The 19,465-nt window shown below is 47.3% G+C and overlaps 1 protein-coding gene across 5 annotated transcripts; it reads right to left on the bottom strand.

Moving 5' to 3' along the window:
- Positions 1 to 8,069: 8,069 nt before the first annotated feature.
- msantd2 (Myb/SANT DNA binding domain containing 2) lies at positions 8,070 to 19,104 on the bottom strand. 5 transcript variants are annotated; one of them, XM_074672323.1, is made up of 4 exons: positions 18,635 to 19,104; positions 16,197 to 16,452; positions 16,055 to 16,118; positions 8,070 to 13,855 (listed from the first exon to the last, which is right to left on the bottom strand). In XM_074672323.1, the coding sequence occupies exons 1-4, from the start codon at positions 19,064 to 19,066 to the stop codon at positions 12,916 to 12,918; spliced, it is 1,692 nt and encodes a 563-aa protein (XP_074528424.1). In that variant the 5' UTR covers positions 19,067 to 19,104; the 3' UTR covers positions 8,070 to 12,915. The 5 variants fall into 5 exon arrangements, with proteins under 5 accessions (XP_074528424.1, XP_074528426.1, XP_074528425.1 ...); XM_074672325.1 differs by having other exon boundaries at positions 8,070 to 13,822; XM_074672324.1 differs by having other exon boundaries at positions 16,055 to 16,115.
- Between the last annotated feature and the right edge of the window lie 361 nt (positions 19,105 to 19,465).

The raw sequence follows: 19,465 nt of genomic DNA, 5'->3' as shown, positions 1-19,465 counted from the left end.
CCTTCAGTGATTCTGTCCTTCAGTGACTCTGTCCCTCAGTAGCTCTGTCCCTCAGTGAATCTGTCCCTCAGTGACTCTGTCCCTCAGTGACTCTGTCCTTCAGTGACTCTGTCCCTCAGTGAATCTGTCCCTCAGTGTTTCTGTCCCTCAGTGACTCTGTCCCTCAGTGACTCTGTCCCTCAGTGAATCTGTCCCTCAGTGACTCTGTCCCTCAGTGACTCTGTCCCTCAGTGAATCTGTCCCTCAGTTACTCTGTCCCTCAGTGACTCTGTCCTTCAGTGACTCTGTCCCTCAGTGAATCTGTCCCTCAGTGAATCTGTCCCTCAGTGACTCTGTCCCTCAGTGACTCTGTCCTTCAGTGACTCTGTCCTTCAGTGACTTTGTCCCTCAGTGATTCTGTCCTTCAGTGAATCTGTCCCTCAGTGATTCTGTCCCTCAGTGAATCTGTCCTTCAGTGATTCTGTCCCTCAGTGAATCTGTCCTTCAGTGATTCTGTCCTTCAGTGACTCTGTCCCTCAGTGAATCTGTCCCTCAGTGACTCTGTCCTTCAGTGACTTTGTCCCTCAGTGAGTCTGTCCCTCAGTGAATCTGTCCCTCAGTGATTCTGTCCCTCAGTGAATCTGTTCCTCAGTGATTCTGTCCTTCAGTGACTATGTCCCTCAGTGATTCTGTCCTTCAGTGACTCTGTCCTTCAGTGACTCTGTCCCTCAGTGACTCTGTCCTTCACTGACTCTGTCCTTCAGTGACTTTGTCCCTCAGTGATTCTGTCCCTCAGTGACTCTGTCCATCAGTGACTCTGTCCCTCAGTGATTCTGTCCCTCAGTGACTCTGTTCCTCAGTGACTCTGTCCCTCAGTGACTCTGTCCTTCAGTGACTCTGTCCTTCAGTGACTCTGTCCCTCAGTGATTGTGTCCCTCAGTGACTCTGTCCCTCAGTGACTCTGTCCTTCAGTGACTCTGTCCCTCAGTGAATCTGTCCTTCAGTGACTCTGTCCCTCAGTGACTCTGTTCTTCAGTGACTCTGTCCTTCAGTGACTCTGTCCCTCAGTGAATCTGTCCCTCAGTGAATCTGTCCCTCAGTATCTCTGTCCTTCAGTGACTCTGTCCCTCAGTGAATCTGTCCCTCAGTGAATCTGTCCCTCAGTGTCTCTGTCCTTCAGTGACTCTGTCCCTCAGTGATTCTGTCCCTCAGTGACTCTGTCCCTCAGTGATTCTGTCCCTCAGTGACTCTGTCCCTCAGTGTCTCTGTCCCTCAGTGACTTTGTCCCTCAGTGATTCTGTCCCTCAGTGACTCTGTCCCTCAGTGAATCTGTTCCTCAGTAATTCTGTCCCTCAGTGAATCTGTCCCTCAGTGAATCTGTCCCTCAGTGACTCTGTCCTTCAGTGACTCTGTCCTTCAGTGACTTTGTCCCTCAGTGATTCTGTCCCTCAGTGACTCTGTCCCTCAGTGACTCTGTCCTTCAGTGACTCTGTCCCTCAGTGACTCTGTCCCTCAGTGACTCTGTCCTTCAGTGACTCTCTCCCTAAGTGATTCTGTCCCTCAGTGAATCTGTCCCTCAGTGACTCTGTCCTTCAGTGATTCTGTCCCTCAGTGATTCTGTCCCTCAGTGACTCTGTCCTTCAGTGACTCTGTCCCTCAGTGACTCTGTCCCTCAGTGAATCTGTCCCTAAGTGAATCTGTCCTTCAGTGACTCTGTCCCTCAGTGACTCTGTCCTTCAGTGACTCTGTCCCTCAGTGACTCTGTCCTTCAGTGACTCTGTCCCTCAGTGACTCTGTCCTTCAGTGACTCTGTCCCTCAGTGACTCTGTCCCTCAGTAGCTCTGTCCTTCAGTGACTCTGTCCCTCAGTGACTCTGTCCTTCAGTGACTCTGTCCCTCAGTGAATCTGTCCTTCAGTGACTCTGTCCCTCAGTGACTCTGTCCTTCAGTGACTCTGTCCCTCAGTGACTCTGTCCTTCAGTGACTCTGTCCCTCAGTGACTCTGTCCCTCAGTGAATCTGTCCCTCAGTGACTCTGTCCCTCAGTGATTCTGTCCCTCAGTGACTCTGTCCTTCAGTGACTCTGTCCCTCAGTGAATCTGTTCCTCAGTAATTCTGTCCCTCAGTGAATCTGTCCCTCAGTGAATGTGTCCCTCAGTGACTCTGTTCTTCAGTGACTTTGTCCCTCAGTGATTCTGTCCCTCAGTGACTCTGTCCCTCAGTGACCCTGTCCTTCAGTGACTCTGTCCCTCAGTGACTCTGTCCTTCAGTGACTCTGTCCTTCAGTGACTCTCTCCCTAAGTGATTCTGTCCCTCAGTGAATCTGTCCCTCAGTGACTCTGTCCTTCAGTGACTCTGTCCCTCAGTGAATCTGTCCCTCAGTATCTCTGTCCTTCAGTGACTTTGTCCCTCAGTGATTCTGTCCCTCAGTGACTCTGTCCCTCAGTGATTCTGTCCCTCAGTGACTCTGTCCCTCAGTGTCTCTGTCCCTCAGTGACTTTGTCCCTCAGTGATTCTGTCCCTCAGTGACTCTGTCCCTCAGTGAATCTGTTCCTCAGTAATTCTGTCCCTCAGTGAATCTGTCCCTCAGTGAATCTGTCCCTCAGTGACTCTGTCCTTCAGTGACTCTGTCCTTCAGTGACTTTGTCCCTCAGTGATTCTGTCCCTCAGTGACTCTGTCCCTCAGTGACTCTGTCCTTCAGTGACTCTGTCCCTCAGTGACTCTGTCCCTCAGTGACTCTGTCCTTCAGTGACTCTCTCCCTAAGTGATTCTGTCCCTCAGTGAATCTGTCCCTCAGTGACTCTGTCCTTCAGTGATTCTGTCCCTCAGTGATTCTGTCCCTCAGTGACTCTGTCCTTCAGTGACTCTGTCCCTCAGTGACTCTGTCCCTCAGTGAATCTGTCCCTAAGTGAATCTGTCCTTCAGTGACTCTGTCCCTCAGTGACTCTGTCCCTCAGTGAATCTGTCCCTCAGTGAATCTGTTCCTCAGTAATTCTGTCCCTCAGTGAATCTGTCCCTCAGTGAATCTGTCCCTCAGTGACTCTGTCCTTCAGTGACTCTGTCCTTCAGTGACTTTGTCCCTCAGTGATTCTGTCCCTCAGTGACTCTGTCCCTCAGTGACTCTGTCCTTCAGTGACTCTGTCCCTCAGTGACTCTGTCCCTCAGTGACTCTGTCCTTCAGTGACTCTCTCCCTAAGTGATTCTGTCCCTCAGTGAATCTGTCCCTCAGTGACTCTGTCCTTCAGTGATTCTGTCCCTCAGTGATTCTGTCCCTCAGTGACTCTGTCCTTCAGTGACTCTGTCCCTCAGTGACTCTGTCCCTCAGTGAATCTGTCCCTCAGTGAATCTGTCCTTCAGTGACTCTGTCCCTCAGTGACTCTGTCCCTCAGTGACTCTGTCCTTCAGTGACTCTGTCCTTCAGTGACTCTGTCCCTCAGTGACTCTGTCCTTCAGTGACTCTGTCCCTCAGTGACTCTGTCCCTCAGTGAATCTGTCCCTCAGTGACTCTGTCCCTCAGTGATTCTGTCCCTCAGTGACTCTGTCCTTCAGTGACTCTGTCCCTCAGTGAATCTGTTCCTCAGTAATTCTGTCCCTCAGTGAATCTGTCCCTCAGTGAATCTGTCCCTCAGTGACTCTGTTCTTCAGTGACTTTGTCCCTCAGTGATTCTGTCCCTCAGTGACTCTGTCCCTCAGTGACTCTGTCCTTCAGTGACTCTGTCCCTCAGTGACTCTGTCCCTCAGTGACTCTTTCCTTCAGTGACTCTCTCCCTCAGTGATTCTGTCCCTCAGTGAATCTGTCCCTCAGTGACTCTGTCCTTCAGTGATTCTGTCCCTCAGTGATTCTGTCCCTCAGTGACTCTGTCCTTCAGTGACTCTGTCCCTCAGTGAATCTGTCCCTCAGTGACTCTGTCCTTCAGTGACTCTTTCCCTCAGTAAATCTGTCCTTCAGTGACTCTGTCCCTCAGTGACACTTTCCTTCAGTGACTCTGTCCCTCAGTGACTCTGTCCTTCAGTGACTCTGTCCCTCAGTGACTCTGTCCTTCAGTGACTCTGTCCCTCAGTGACACTTTCCTTCAGTGACTCTGTCCCTCAGTGACTCTGTCCTTCAGTGACTCTTTCCCTCAGTAAATCTGTCCTTCAGTGACTCTGTCCCTCAGTGACACTTTCCTTCAGTGACTCTGTCCTTCAGTGACTCTGTCCCTCAGTGAATCTGTCCCTCAGTGACTCTGTCCTTCAGTGACTCTTTCCCTCAGTAAATCTGTCCTTCAGTGACTCTGTCCCTCAGTGACACTTTCCTTCAGTGATTCTGTCCCTCAGTGACTCTGTCCTTCAGTGACTCTGTCCCTCAGTGACTCTGTCCCTCAGTGAATCTGTCCCTCAGTGACTCTGTCCTTCAGTGACTCTGTCCCTCAGTGATCCTGTGCTCCTCCTCAGGTGTCTCCTCTAAAGGATAAAGAGATGTAAACAAACCAACGACCTGCAGAGCTCACTCAGTGATGTCAGCTGATGAGAGCCTGTGACAGTTTCACTTCACAGTTTTTTGCCTTAGTTTAAAAATCCAAGATTTGGACGGGCCAGGAAGCGTTCCCTTTGCTTCTGTTTGAGCCGCTGATATCAGAGAATTGCAAAGATGGTACGTCTGTCAAATTTCTCCTGTTTATCCAGGGTGGGGTCACAGGGGCAGCAGGAGTCTGTCCTTAGGTCATCTCTGAAGGGTGGCGTCCGTATCCAGCGCCCAAAGAACAAGGTATAAGGGGTTATTTTTGTGAATGGAAGTCTCATTGGTGGTGAAACACATACATGAGTGTGAACAGTGAAAAAGTGTTTTTCCAACACTGGCCTGAAACTCTCTGTATCATCATCTGTGTGTGGGCCGACCCCCCTAAAGTCTGATCCTAAAACCAGCCCTGGGCCAAACCATCCGAACTGAACTCCAACTGAAACCTGAAAGCCTTTATCCTTTAAGCTCTCAGGAAAACTTTTTACTACTTGTTCCTCGTGTCAGGACTGAAACGGGAAAACAAGTGCTGAGCTTTGAGTCCTCTTCTCCATGGATGGTCTACAGACTGACCTTAACCTGTCCAAACTCTTGGAGCCTTTCCTTTTATCCTCAAAACAAGAGGCGATGGACCAGTGCCTTTGTTTACCAACTGGTGTTTGGATTCACTTCCAGCACTTTATTTGTCATTGAGTCTCATTTCTTTTAAGTATTGCTTTAATCATTCTTGTAATAACCGTATTTTACTCATTTATCTATCATGACCTGTGCTGCTGCTGACCTTTCAGCCAGGTCACCCTTACCAAAGACATCCAGATCTTACTGGGTTTTACCTGGTTAAATTAAGGTTAAATCAGTTTTAGTGTCTGTGATCTCGTCCTCCAGTCTAAACTCAGAGCTCGTGACCACAGGTGAGGGTTGGACGCAGACCCACAGGTAGATAGAGAGCTTTGTCTACCAGCTCAGCTGCCTCCTAAACACCTTGGTCTGGTACTTTACAGAGACCGGACTCCTTCCTGCCCCTGACTGGGCCTTGAGATCCTGACCACCAGGGGCGTCACTAGGATTTAGGGACAGGGGGAGCTTCAGCCCCAGGAGATGCAAATGATCAAATGTGTAACAAATAAAAAAACAACACATAGAGTAAATAACTGCTCAACATAGAGGCTAATGCCATGACTTTCGCAGACAACACAATAATAGTTTTGTATTTTGAAGTCAGATTGATACAATTTTGGCACATAAGTAACTAGAAAAGATTTAGAATAGAATTTAAGGTTCTTTTATTAGTCAAAAAATCTCTTAAAGGTCTTGCTCCTTTATATTTATCAGATCTGCTTTTATCATTTGAGCCAAGTAGAGCTCTCAGGTCATCAGGTAGTTGTCTTTAATGGTACCTGAAGTTAGAACTAAAACACTTAGGAAAGCCTCTTTCTATTATTATGTCCCCCATCTGTGGAACAGCCTACCTCAAGACCTGAGGGAAGCTCCTACTGTTCATATTTTTAAAAGTAAACTCAAGACCTACCTTTTTAGTCTGGCTTTCAGCTGATTGTATTTAATATAATTTATTGTTATTATTTTATTTATTTAAATCCTCTTAACCTGTATTATTTCTCCTTTTTAGACCAGATCTATCACTTCTAATTTTATGACCTGCTCTGCTTTAGCTGTTATTATAACCCACCGAGTAAGGCTATCTCATTTTTACCATATTACTTATTTAAATTTTATTTTATTTATTTTCAGTGTCCTACAGACAAATGACTCTATCTTTAGACTCACCTTTCCAGTGGAGGTCTCTCCCCTCTCATTCCCTGTGCTCCTCTGCCCTGACTCCTACAGATCAATAGGGATGGTGGAGTGATTATTGTTACTGTATTATTATTGTTGTATTCATCACAATAATATGTTGATAATAATAATCGTAAACTACTGTTAGCAGGGGGCTGGAGTCAATTGTTAACTACCATCAGTGATAAATTCTTACTTTTTGGAAAAAGTTCCTGATATCCATTCTACATTGATGGCTTAAATAAAGACTTCTTGTGTCTTTGCTTTACTCCTGAGTCCATGACAAGAAGATAGCCTCCATCCTTTTGACTGTCCGTCCAGTAACAAGGAAGAAGAGACGGATAAAGCCTGCCCACCGCTCCTAGCTTAGCTCAAACGCTGGGAGTCAATATGAAAGTTTAGCATGTCTCTGCCTCATCAGATAAACTCTTCAGCCCTCCAAACTGTCTTGAGTGCCCTTTGTGAGTCGTTTTTACCTAATTAGTTAAGCTAGCTTCTACTATCAAAGTGTTATCTCCTTCCACTACTAAAAAGAGGCTTTGTTTCGTAACTTGTGTTGTCCTAGTACCGGGATGGTTTTCGCGAGAGATGGGACGTTCTCGAATGAGTCGACCCTTTTGAACAGCGCTTTTCAGTGAACAAAAATAACTGATTCGCTGCTCTGTGTCAGCCCTTTGTTTGCAGGCCATCACTGAATACAAATTGCCTGCACGTTTCAGAACGAACAGCTCACTCACGAGTGTCAATTGGTTCTCACCGTTCATTTGAAAAAGCCATACAAAAGACTCGAGTCGTCGCGATTTCACATCTCCCGCGAAAAACCACAGAGGGTGTGAGTAGTATGTTGAAATCACCTCAAATCATTTAGGGGGGCTTGATGATACTTTGGGGGGGGGGCTTCAGCCCCTCAAATTAGGCCTAACGACGCCACTGCTGACCACTAACAAAGATGACTCTGACGAGTAAACAGCTTCAAGTCAGACACAGAGAGAGGTGGTGTTAGGTCTGCCTGTGTTTCCTAGTTGATGTGGCGTACCAGGCTGAAGCAGTCTCCTGGAGTTGAAGTTTTGAGGGACACATGCGATATTTCCCGTTTTATTCAGCGTGTGTGGAGTGGTTCCTCCTCCTCCACGGTGCGTGAATCTAAGGACACGTGTTTGATCAAGGACACCTGGGAGGAAGTCTGGCTCCTGTACGGTGAAACACAGTGAGGCTGCAACCAAGGAGAAGTTCTCCTTTCTACAGAGCCCCAAACACAGCCACAACAAAGCTATGATGTGTGCTTCAGATACAAATTTACAGCCACAAAATATCAATTTGCAGCCACAAAATAAGTCCAATTTACTCATGCTGATGTCATTCCTGTACAGCTGGGTAAGCAAATCGAGCGCACCTTCTCTAAGGTCGGGAGCCAAAGCTCCGCGGTGGACAGAGATATCCCATATGTCTGCAGTTTGTGGTATAAGTCTATGGGCTACACAAAGTCAGAGACGTCTGGTGAACTAACCGACATATAGTATATTTTGGTCATGACCTAGCATTTAGTGCACACATTACAGCTCAACTGTGGCCACACTTCTTTTTTTTTTTTGGAACTTGTCATGTCTGGGGCTCTGTACTTCCCTTTTCTTTTCTTTTTACCATTTATTGAGATTAAGGCTCATTAAAAGTTAAAGCGAAAGGAAACGCTTCTTCAAAAATACATACACACACACACACACACACACACACACACACACACACACACACACACACACACACACACACACACAAGCAAGCACACACACATATTTCCAGTGAGTTCCCCATTTATTGTTGCTGAAACATGTAAACATACGAGACAGTGACTCCCAAACAATCACGTACCAGACATGGTGTCAACCAATAAAATATAAAATATCATATTTATCTTTATATACTGTTCACTCAAATAAATGAACATCGCAAGTCTGCAAAGGCCGGAATGCTCGAGAACATTGATCTTCTTAAATATATATATTATAGATATACATGTGGTAGATTCATATACATATATTCATGGTTTGATTCTTCTGGGATCATTGCACATAACCTCAGGATCAGGCCTAACAGTTCAGACTGAACAGCGCGTCACTTCAACCCGTTAGCATGTAGCTTAGCGCCACCATCATGTTTTATCTACAACACGCTGGATGTGAGGCGCTCAGTGTTCATCAGCCCCACAGCTGCAGCTGGAGATGCTCCAACACAAACAGACTTTACTGTAAACGTCAGCTCAGTTCAGATTCACGGACTCCTCTTTTTGGCACAAAACAGAAGAGGGAACGACCGACCCAGCAACAAAGACAGCTTCTCTGTCGTAAACTGTCTGTTTGATAGAAATAAGTCAGGACAAGAGTTAAAACTACTCAAGCCTCCAGTATGAACTAATCATGATGTCTGAGAAGTCAATGAGTGACAGTCAGACCTCTGAGAGGTTTAAACAGGCAGTTTGCAGCAGTTTGCAGCAGTTTGTAGCAGTCTGGGAGCAGTCGGACAGTAAGAAGCCTTTCTCGCTCTCTGGCGGGTTGGTTTTATATTTTTGTGAAACCACAGGAATATTATGAATGATTGACTAGATTTTGCACATATAGCGAGGGGGCATGGATATACTGGCTGACCGCAGTCTGATATCAGATAAATAATTTACTTAATAGGGAAATATTACGAAGGCTAGAAACATTTAGTCAAGCTAACATTCAAATGTTATCACCCTCACTAATCAGCACCAGAAGTTTTGTCCATTCCACATGTTTTCAGTATTTGTATTATTCCAGGCCAGAAATGCAGGTCATACATTGAGCCTGGGTGGGGCCATGTTGCTCTGAAGCTCTACTACCCGGGTGTAAACAGTCACAGATGTTGGTGTGTCAGTATGTTGATCCATAAATGTAGATAGAGTTGTCTGCAGGCTGTCTGGTTAACTTCAGAAATAACCTCTCCACCAGGGGCCTGAGGAACCAGGACAGGTATGAGGATGTTAACCTGTAAGGAGGACTAAAGGAGCTAGCTCTGCTAATGTTTGCCACACTCTGCTAACCAAAGTACCTTTTTCACCTGCAGACTGTGATTCCAAATTTAACCATGTTGTGAAAGAAAAACCAAACAAATAAAAAATGTTTTCTGTCCTCAAACAGAAGTCTGACCTCTCTGTTTTTGATCAGGCCTTAACTTCACCGCACTCTCAGATCAGCCCGCCTTATGGGCTGAGATCTGTCACTACAGACCAAATTGACATTTTCATATTGAATGTGAAAAGCTGATCTGAAATTAAATTGATTATTTTCACACTGAATGTATTTGCTTTTAAGTTTCATTTATATGAACACAAAATTCAACCTCAGTTCACTGTGTCATCTGTGAGTAGGAGCAGTTGAGCACAGACTCACAGAAATCCTCTTCATGTCCGTGAAGAAAAATCAACATTTCCATGACGTCTGAAGACCAAGGGATCGGGTCGGGCTTGAAACTCCAGTTTTTGTCGACATGAAGATGGTTTCTGTGGCTCTGGGCTCCTTCACTCTCCTCCACAGACACAACTGACCTAAGGCTTGGAATACGCTTGACTGTAAAACTGAATTTTGTGTTTCAGAATTTTAAGGGACTGTGAGGACTTTCTGATAAAGCTAGCGTTAGCACTAGCAATAAAGACTTCACTTCCCATGAACACCTGCTCTCCACTATCATGACTCCAACCAAGAGTGTGTTTGTTTCGAAGCAAATGAATGAAGATGAGCTCTTCTTTGTAACACTACTTTTCTTTGTTCATTTTTTCCCAGGATGCATAGCAACAAGGTAATGTATTTGTTTGTAGTAACAGAGCGCTATTTTTCACTGCTAAACTACATCAGCTGGCGTGGTGTTATAAGCCGCGTTTCCACCAAGCAGTCCGGGTCGGTTCGTCTCGGTACGGTGCGCTTTTAGCGGCGTTTCCACTGACTCATCCCGGGACGGATCCCTAAAAACCGAGACGAGCCGTCCCACTTTTTTGGGACCCTTTCGTATGGGTGCCAGACTGAACCGATCCGCTCTCGGGAGGTGGAGCAACACACTGCAGACGGTTGATTGGTCAAAAGAATCGTCACTTACCCCGACAGCGGCTGCATTTCTCCTGGCGGCACACAGACTTCTCTGAAACGAAGCTTGATTGTCCTTTTGTAACAGAGAGTTACATGAAAATCACAGAGAGGACGAAATGCTGCATGTCTTCCATCTGTGCTCTTTGTTTACTGTGTCGCGTTTTTCTTCTTTGTTGGATTTAATCACGGGGTAAGCTGCTATGCCGTCACGCTATTGTTTAACAGTGGCGGCTTCCGGCTTACACGCCGCCCACCACGAGAGGGCACAGTTTGCTGTGGAAACGCAAACGGGATGAGACTTTACTGTCCCAAACCGTCCCAAACCGTACTGAACCGACCCGTACTGCTTGGTGGAAACGCAGCTATAGAGACTTTAATGTGCCCTACATCAACGGATCAGGAAGCTAAGAAGTAGCATTTAGGAATAACCTGTAATATATTGTATATTTATATTGGCACTGATTATAAAAAACATCAAATTCAGTTTTAGGTTATTCTTTTCAAATTCAGTTTCTAGCAGCACAAATCTCAGCCTGTACAGCAGTATGAGCTGCAGCTAGCTGCTGCCTCACCAAAGGAAACCTCCGGATTTTTAACCTGCTTCAGCTCAGCCAGTGTTCACACACACACACACACACACACACACACACACACACACACACACACACACACACACACACACACACACACACACACACACACACACACACACACACGCATGGTCTGTTTGTCCTGAGAGGGAAACACTGAAGGACTTGAAGCTAACAGGAGGAGAAGCTCTAGAGAAGCAGATCACAGTCCTCCTTGAATGTGATGTTTTGACTGGGCAGGTTTTTCTGGAGAGGCTGGAGCTCCTTCAGATTAATTTGAAACCTGCAGCTCTGTGGCTCCTGACCTTCGCTGCAAACTGTGATGCAGATAAAAAAAGTGCAAATGTTTGGCTGACTGTACGTTATGAGGTCTAATGTTGAACTGTTACCACAGGTGAGCAAAGTTGCACGTCATGTAATGAGTGTAATAAAAACCCTCTGGATTGACTCAGGCTCCCATGGTCCTTTTCCCTCCATCTCTACATGGAAGCATCCCCAGCTGCAGGACAGTTACTCGTGCAAAGCACCAGGGAGGCATGAAGCAGCCTGAACCCTTCCTTATGGTACGGCCACACCTAACGCAAATTTGCAGCGAGATTACATACAAAGACAATGCAAAGAGGCGTTTAGACGCTGATTCACCTCAGACGGCGCGTTGGTGGTGTTCGCGCATTTGGGCATTAAACGCAACTTCGCTCGAGTTGAAAGTATTGAACTTTCGACGCAAATTCGCGTGAAGGCTTGCCGTGGCCGCCAATCAGCAATGACATTCCCACACAACGTCATTGATTTGATGACGTTGGGGGGGAACCACCACCTGCTCCGGCTCCAACTCCACCTGAAGATGGAGGAGAAAACAATCTGTGCGGTGTGTCATCATCCAGAGTTAGAGGATATGACGTGGGTACTCTACAGAGACCGTAAAAACAGGAGCAGGCTTGGGTGAAAGTCTTTGAGGAGACAAGTTTTGAAGGTAAGTTCTGTAAATATTGTTTTCCAGCTGGATCTGCCTGCACGGGCTATCACTGAGTCCGACTGTGTTTTCCTCAGCAGAGTTTTGAGCCTGATAGAGAGGAGAAAAGTGCGGGGCAGGGGCAGAGCCAGGGAAAAGATGGAAGTTCTCTGTGCTCCTCTCAATCCTCCACCCCTTCATTATCCCCAGGGAGACCTCCAGGAACATGGGTCGGGGGTTTGGGTGGTCGGGGGGGTCGGGGGTTCGGGTGGTCAGGGGTTTGGGTGGTCAGGGGTTCGGGGGGTCGAGGATGAGATCGTAGGGAACAGCCAGGCAGGGCTGGTGGATTACCAGGGAGAGGCAGCAGGCATTATTGTGACCTCCAAAGCTTTCACACACTCTCCTGTCATGCTTTTGAAACCACAGCCTCCGCCTGCACAGTGTCGAGCTAACGTGCGTTCGCCCCTCAGCTTGTCAAAATAGTCCAGCGTCCAGACTCGTGCGTTTACGTGGCGTGTTACAGGTGATTTGTGCGAATAAATTTGCAAATTCACGTTTGTTGTGGCCGCAGCATTACTCTGTGAACTCAGGCTCAGACCTCAGCGGTCAAAGAAAAAGGCAGTTTGAGAATAAAACACACACCATGGTCCCCTGGCTGCCTCGTTTGCTACATCCTACTGAGGTAGACAGATGCTTACTGCAGTTGTCTCCTGTCCAACCCCAACTCTCCCTGATGAGGAAACATTTATCTACACCAAACAAGCAGCAGAAACCTTTGTAGTGCACGTCAGCTGAAAACACTGAAGCTCCTGTTCCCTCACGTCTGCGCAGTATGCTGAGCACGCTGTGCACAGCGGCTCCTCTGAGTCTCATTGAGGGTGATGATGAATCAGAAAGGCTCAGATGTGCCACACGTCCATGCAGCAAACAGAGAGGACCCTCTCACATGTCCCTGGCTCTAACACCATGATCCTCAGTTCAGTGTGAGCCAAACACTACGAGCGCTTTACACAGAGTCTTTGCTGTTGTATTTCAGGGAATAACCCACAGCAGTCTCCAGACACTCCACCAGGGAGCCCGCAGAGAGGAAGTCCAGCTCCACCTCGATGAACTTCACGTAAACTGCTAAATGCTGAGGTTCCCCTTCCTCGCCGTCTCGACTCACGCCGCAGTTCTCCTGCAGGAAGCAGGTCACGGCTGAGGGCTCCCCATGGACGTAGTGTTTGCCAGAGCCCTGAAAGTGCTGGAAGAGACACTGCTGAATGGTCCTGTCCTCAGCGATCCCCAGGTAGCAGTAGGTGACTTTAACAGCAGTCCTGCCCCCCCTCCCTGCTCCGTCTCCGTCAGCCGGCTGCTGCACGCCGTTCTCTGATTTGCACTGAGGTAAACGAACGTCTTCACCATCACACTGAGGAGAGGACTGAGAGTGGGGGAGGGCGTCCTCCTCCTCCTTGTAGCCAATAGCATAGAGTCCGTAGGTCTTGGGGATGTCCCCGGGGAGGAGGTAGTGGGACGTTCCTTTGCTGCAGCCAGCAGCCCTGGACAGGGACACGGGGATCCAGTCCACCTCCATGTGCAGCTCCAGGCAGCGGGCCTCGCTGATGGTGATGTCCAGGAACTTGTAGTAAACATTCTTCCAGTTCATCTTCTGGACTTTGGTCATGATGACGCGGCCCTCGGGTTTCTCTGGGTTGAAGTACTCGCGCAGTCTCTTCCCCAGGGGAACCTGCGAGCTGATTTCGGCGTAGTGGTACCGCACATCCTCTCGCCAGCGCGTGTTGTAGCCCACGCCAAAGATGGCCAGTTTGTTGGAGAGATGCAGTCGCGAGAACTCTGTCCACGTCTGGAAGTGCTCCCATTTCAGCTGCACCGACTCCAGGATACGCGTCACGGTCTGCATCATGTCCCTTTTTCTGCAGAAAGATGAGTCACAGAAATACTCAGTGCTCACACACACACACACACACACACACACACACACACACACACACACACACACACACACACACACACACACACACACACACACACACACACACACACACACACACGTCAGGGAAAGAACACACAGCTTGTTAGGTTCAGGGATGCTCAGCAGGAGGACCTTTGTGTTAGGTCTGAGTGGTATCTGTGAGCTCAGGTACAGCCTTCATCGTGTCCAACAGCTGCTAAAAATGTGTAGAAAATGTCCACCATCGAACCGTTCCCAGTGTGGGTTCTTCTCTCCTCACTGAAAGGATCTGCATCTCACCCTGATCACTCTCATCAGCTGTCACTGTGTGGCTGAACGAAATGCTTGTGTAGCAGTAACTTCATGTATGTGATGAAAAAATAGTTGCCAAGCTACAGCTCTGTAAAGCTGGGTGCGCTCATGGCAACAGGAGCAGCGTTAAGCTCCATTCTTCCAGATGAGTTTTCGTTCTTTCAATCCTGGATTCAAACTGAAAGCAGCATTAAAATGTCTGGTTTTCCTGTGGCTGACTGTAAGAAACGATACTCCACCATGTACTTAAGCTCTGCTAAATCCTGACAGGATCACAAACTTCTCAGAGGATGGGGTGTTCTGCAGTTAGGAGTGACCATGCCAACAGGAGACCTTCAGCCAGTCTAGGTGACTGTGGGAAAATGCAACAGCTGTTAAAACCTGAAGAGAGTCCAAATGAATGAATCGAAAATCTCTTTTATCATGATGTAAAAATAAATCCAGCAGATTTCTCTCAGGGATGAACTAAGAACATGTTAGAGAGGCAAACTGCTGACAGTCTCCAGTTAAGAGTCACACTTTGCACTGAAACACCAGTGACGTCTGCTGCTGTGAGCCCTTAAATCTGTTTCTGTCTCCAGCCTCAGTCCAGTAAGATAATGAGGTCATAGGCGTCAGGTGTTTAACCCCTCAAAGGTGTACACGGCTCTACTCAGTTAACGCCCGCGGGCCACGAAAGCTGCTGCCGATGAGGGCTGATGAAGAAACATCTTTTACCAATACTGACAAGTTCTTATAAAAAGTCCAACATTATTACAAATATTGACTGCAACACTTATCATAGCCTAGCAACTAACCCACAATGCATGGTGTCAGTTAGCAGGGGCATTAGAAAAGTTACCATTAGCAGTCCTACACAGTGAAAACAGCACGTCTCTTCTACCCTAAGGTGGAACCCTCAGCTCCAGTTTAGATAACTTAAAGATAGCCTGAAGAAGTCTCTCTGATTCCAGATGTTGATTTGTTTCCTCTGGAACACAGGGGTCTCTGTGGATCCAACGCTCCTGAGAGCTGTTGTGTTCACAGCAGCTTCAGCACAAACAGTACTGCATGTAGACCAGCTTGGGTCTCATTCAGCAGAGCATGAAGAACACTTTATTTGACTAAGTTAATCAGAGTAAACTACAGACATCTTTTAGTTATTTTTGAAAACAAAAGAGATTAACAGAGAAAGAGGTGTGCAGCTCTGTTCTGTCAAAAAAGGGAAATGCTCAAGATGCTGGAATCCCTCTTTAATTTTACATCTAATGGTTTTTTAAGACCCAGGACTTTTTGGCATGTGTGAAAACCCATTTACCTGCCAGGTAGGCTGCACCACACACTCACAGAGATGAGTATTATATTATTGTATTTCTGCCCAAACATCTCTGGGCTGAGCTCATCTCCACCCTCTGTGGGATTCCGGGATTTACTGCTCCGTCACGAGTGATGGATGGAGAATTGTTTGGCAGAGATGACTGAGAAAAGTTCCTCCTATCTGAGGGATAAGTTCAGGACGGGAGACACCTCTAGAGTTAGTTAGTGAAGTGTAATAAACTGCAGTTCCTTCAGTGTCCACACGGGGCTGATTTAAAGCCAGTGTCTTTGCACACTGAACAGGGGATTAACTTCATAAAAACGATGAGTCATAGGTAAATTAGCATCACACAGTGAGGGGACAAACAGGTCAGGGTGCTGTGGCCTCAGCTTCAGCTCGTTGTTTGTGTGGAGGTCAAATGAAAGTCAGGTTAAGTTAGTTCCTGTAATAATATGACTGCTGTCATGGGTGACATCATCAGATATGAACAATGAGCTCAGTGGTTGCTCTGCTGAAGCTTTTCTCAGACGCTGGTTAGGATTAGGTCAGAGTCAGCGTGATCAGTCTCCGTGCTCCTTCACTTACTGTGTTTGCTCGCTCAGCTCAGCCTGGATCTGCAGCACTCTGTGTTTGGGCATCTGGATTTCTTCTAGCGAGAAAACAAACACAGACATGAGCTCAAACCCGCCCATTGGAGTGTGATCTACTGGTATCTGTTCACACCCACCAGTCTCCATGTCTCCCTCCTGGAAGGCCGAGTCCAGCACCTGGTTGCACCAGTCCTCCTGGGAGAAGTCCTCCAGCGTGCTGCCGTCAGACTCCATCTCCTGGTAGAGGCCACTGCTGTTGATCAGGACCGGGGCGCAGCTCTGGGAGTCCCAGCCCCCCTGACCAAACACTTTCTCCAGCTGCTCGATGGTATAGCTGCTCTTCCTCTTCCCGATGCCGTGCTCCTTGACCCGGCTGTAGCAGCGCCGCAGAGTCTGGGTCGCGTGGAGAGGAGATAAACCACACACTGTCAATGCAGTAACTTTGTTGGAAGACAAGAGGAATCACACAGGGAGGCTGCTCACTTCAGGTTTCTCAAAAGAATATGTCTTTGCAACATGTTTAAAAAACCCCAAATCCTGGAAATATGTAAGATTGTTCAGGTCCCAGTGGCTCCACGCATTTTGAAAAGACCTGTAACCTGTACTATTGGAGCTGAAAATCTCATTTTAAAGTGTGGATCAGTGAGGAAGTGAGGATCAGGCAGATATCTAGAAGGGAGACTTTTTTCAAGATCACTGTCACACTCCTCACAGCCCCTTTCAGCTTGGTTTATGCTTGATGCATCCACGAGGTCCGCACTGAGGAATGATGCTGTTCACAGCCTCGCCCCCTTGCACGGTCCTTTTTATGCATTATATTTCAGCGTCATGCACCCCCAAAAGTTTCTAAGTTCCACACGGAGACACGAGGACTAACAGGAGCTCCTAGTGTCTAGTGTCTAAAAAAGTAATCACTCTGATAGCTGTGTGACGAACAACTTCTGGTGTCAAATTGCCGCCAAACTCGGCAGCGTCATCATTTTCTCTAGTTGAGGACTGTGGTTAGCGGGCGTTTGCCACACACTGCCCTCTGTTATTTTGGAACGGACGTCAACAGCCACGCGCGCTGTCTCTTGCTGATTCCACGCGTTGTGTTTGTGCAGAAATCATAACCCAGCCTTGATCCTTGGTCATATTAAACAAACTGACTCTACTACGAAAATGAAAACCTTTGCGTGTTTGTCTTATTTTTAGTAATAGTTGTCTTACTTAACTTCATGTGGGGCACATTCTTGGGAAAGTTTAGAAAAATATTTTATATCAAGACAAAAATGATTCCTGAATTTCTTGTGAAGAGCAAACATAATCTTGCCACAGGGGAAGAAAATGTACTTGACACGTTTCTTGAAAGAAGCATCAATTTTTGATCCAAGAAACCAAACAGGTACGTTCTTCTCGGCAGATTTACTCCTCCATTCAGGTCCCATTTCTGTCTTTTAATATCTTGAAAAAAAGCATTCTTTATGGACTTGTCATACAAATGAGGCACATATTAATTCTAGTAAGATGTTTTTTTCATAGAAATAAGAAAAAACACAATGTTGGGTTTTTCAGTTTTTGCAGGGTAATGAGGAGGTGTGTGAGTGATTCTCTAATCAGGGAAACATTTCAGGTACACTAAACGTTTTGCTCTGTATTCTATTCAATTGCAAAGTATAAAGCTGAAATGTACTAAATTCATTAATTAGCAGGCTTAAGCCCTAATCAATTCTTAAATATTTCTGTAATTAAAAAATGTGGTGCATTATTTTGTCAACTGTGTTATGGACAACAGTTGTGACTGTTTTCTCAGCATGAATCTATATTATACTGAACTTAGAGTTATTCAACATTTCTATGTCAGACTACGCTCCCTAGAAATGTCCCTTATCATTTATTTTACAGTTTAGACAAAATTTAAAAGAACAAAAATCACAGTAACCAGCTGACAGGACAAGAAGAGAGAAACCTGTCTCTACAACTCTACATTTAGTGATTCTAACACAGTCCACATTTCCTCCATGTGTTGTCCCCTGTGCTAACTGCAGACCCTGAACATGCCACCACCTGACCTCCATCAGCTCATATTTCTGCTCCTTTTCTTCACAGTTTGGTCTTTATAACATCTATAGTAAGAACAGCAGAAATGTTGAAATGTTTGAATATTTATTTTGATTTAGCTTTTTATTGGTGTGAAATGTTAAGGGTTGTCACCCTTATATACTAGAAGTGGATTCAGACGTCTATGTTTAAAAACAAACTCGTCATTGAAAGTTGAAATGAGCAGTATTGCACTTTAACGACGGTCCCTATCCGCCCATAGCCACCGGCGCGTCTGACAGACACTCACTTCTGTACAACCCCCGCTGCATCGTCATTACAGGTTAGTTAAAGTTTATCAAAACTGTGAAACGTCTGCCTCAGTCTGTTCTCCAACATATCCCCAAACCGTGAGAAATCGATGCTTCAGATAATGGACGCGGAGAAAGGAGAATGTTGAACATGAAACTGTGTCCACCCCGGTCCCCTCCTGCACCTGTCAGGCTCCAGCTGCAGGAGCGGACATGTATGTGTGCTGTAACCGCTGTCTGTTTACCTTCATCCTCTCCCTGCACTGGGACGGGGTCCTCTCGTACCCCAGCTCGGACAGGGCTCTGGACACCCGCTCGTACATGGCCGGACCGGGGGCCTTACCGGAGAACACGGTGCCCGCCACCTCCAGCTGCTGCATCCGCGCCTCCGTCAGCCGCTCGTTGCCCCACACCGCGATGAGGGCGTTAGTCTCGGACGGGGTCCACGACATCCCCCGGCACGCCGTGAAGCTGTTGGAGGAGGATGAGGCCGCCGTCCGGCCCGCGGACCCCGAGCCCACGTTCAGAGGGGAGAAGCGGTTCGGGGTGGAGGGGTTGGAGTGGTACTGATTACTGTCACTCAAATCCTCCGACTCGGGGGATGGCACCTCGGTTTTCGGGATCTTTAGCGGCGTCGTTATCTCTGGAGAGTGCTCCGCGGTGCTGGACGCCGCCATGTTGGCTCTGTTGCTAAGGGGAGGGGGGATGAGGGTGACGTCACTGACGTGCAGGGCTTTGAAGTGGAGGAATGGAGAAAAATACGGCGCGGATCAGACGGTGGTGCTGAGGTGGAGGCGGGAACATTTCCAGGCAAGGACAGAAACAGGCGAAGAGAGGTGATCCGGACTGAGATCTACTCTCTAATGTGAGACAGGGACAGGCCAGGACGTGGACCCCAGTCTCACCAAGAGGCCCCCCTCAGGCTCCTGCCCCTGCCCCTGGATAAGAAGACCAGGGAAAAACGCTGAGCCTGCAGCTGAAGCAGTCCTCCATCAAAACTGTAAGAGTGGATCCTCAGATGTTTCAGAGGACGCTGGGAGGTCTGAAGCTGAACCTTCACCGATAAACCAGCTGAA

This window comes from Halichoeres trimaculatus, unplaced genomic scaffold (assembly GCF_033239565.1).
Source record: "Halichoeres trimaculatus isolate MK-OKI-2021-1 unplaced genomic scaffold, fHalTri1.1 fHalTri1_scaffold_6, whole genome shotgun sequence".
Lineage (NCBI taxonomy): Eukaryota > Metazoa > Chordata > Actinopteri > Labriformes > Labridae > Halichoeres > Halichoeres trimaculatus.
This window is presented reverse-complemented; position numbering and strand designations above follow the sequence as displayed.

What these genes read in the sequence shown, in the direction of transcription:
- msantd2 (XM_074672322.1), bottom strand. Translation starts at nt 19,066, where the DNA reads ATGGCGGCGTCCAGCACCGCGGAGCACTCTCCAGAGATAACGACGCCG. An exon ending in AGTGCAGGGAGAGGATGAAG is followed by an intron (nt 16,453 to 18,634) that starts GTAAACAGACAG and finishes CACGCGACCCAG; the next exon opens with ACTCTGCGGCGCTGCTACAG. An exon ending in GAGCTGAGCGAGCAAACACA is followed by an intron (nt 13,823 to 16,054) that starts GTAAGTGAAGGA and finishes ATCTTTCTGCAG; the next exon opens with AAAAAGGGACATGATGCAGA.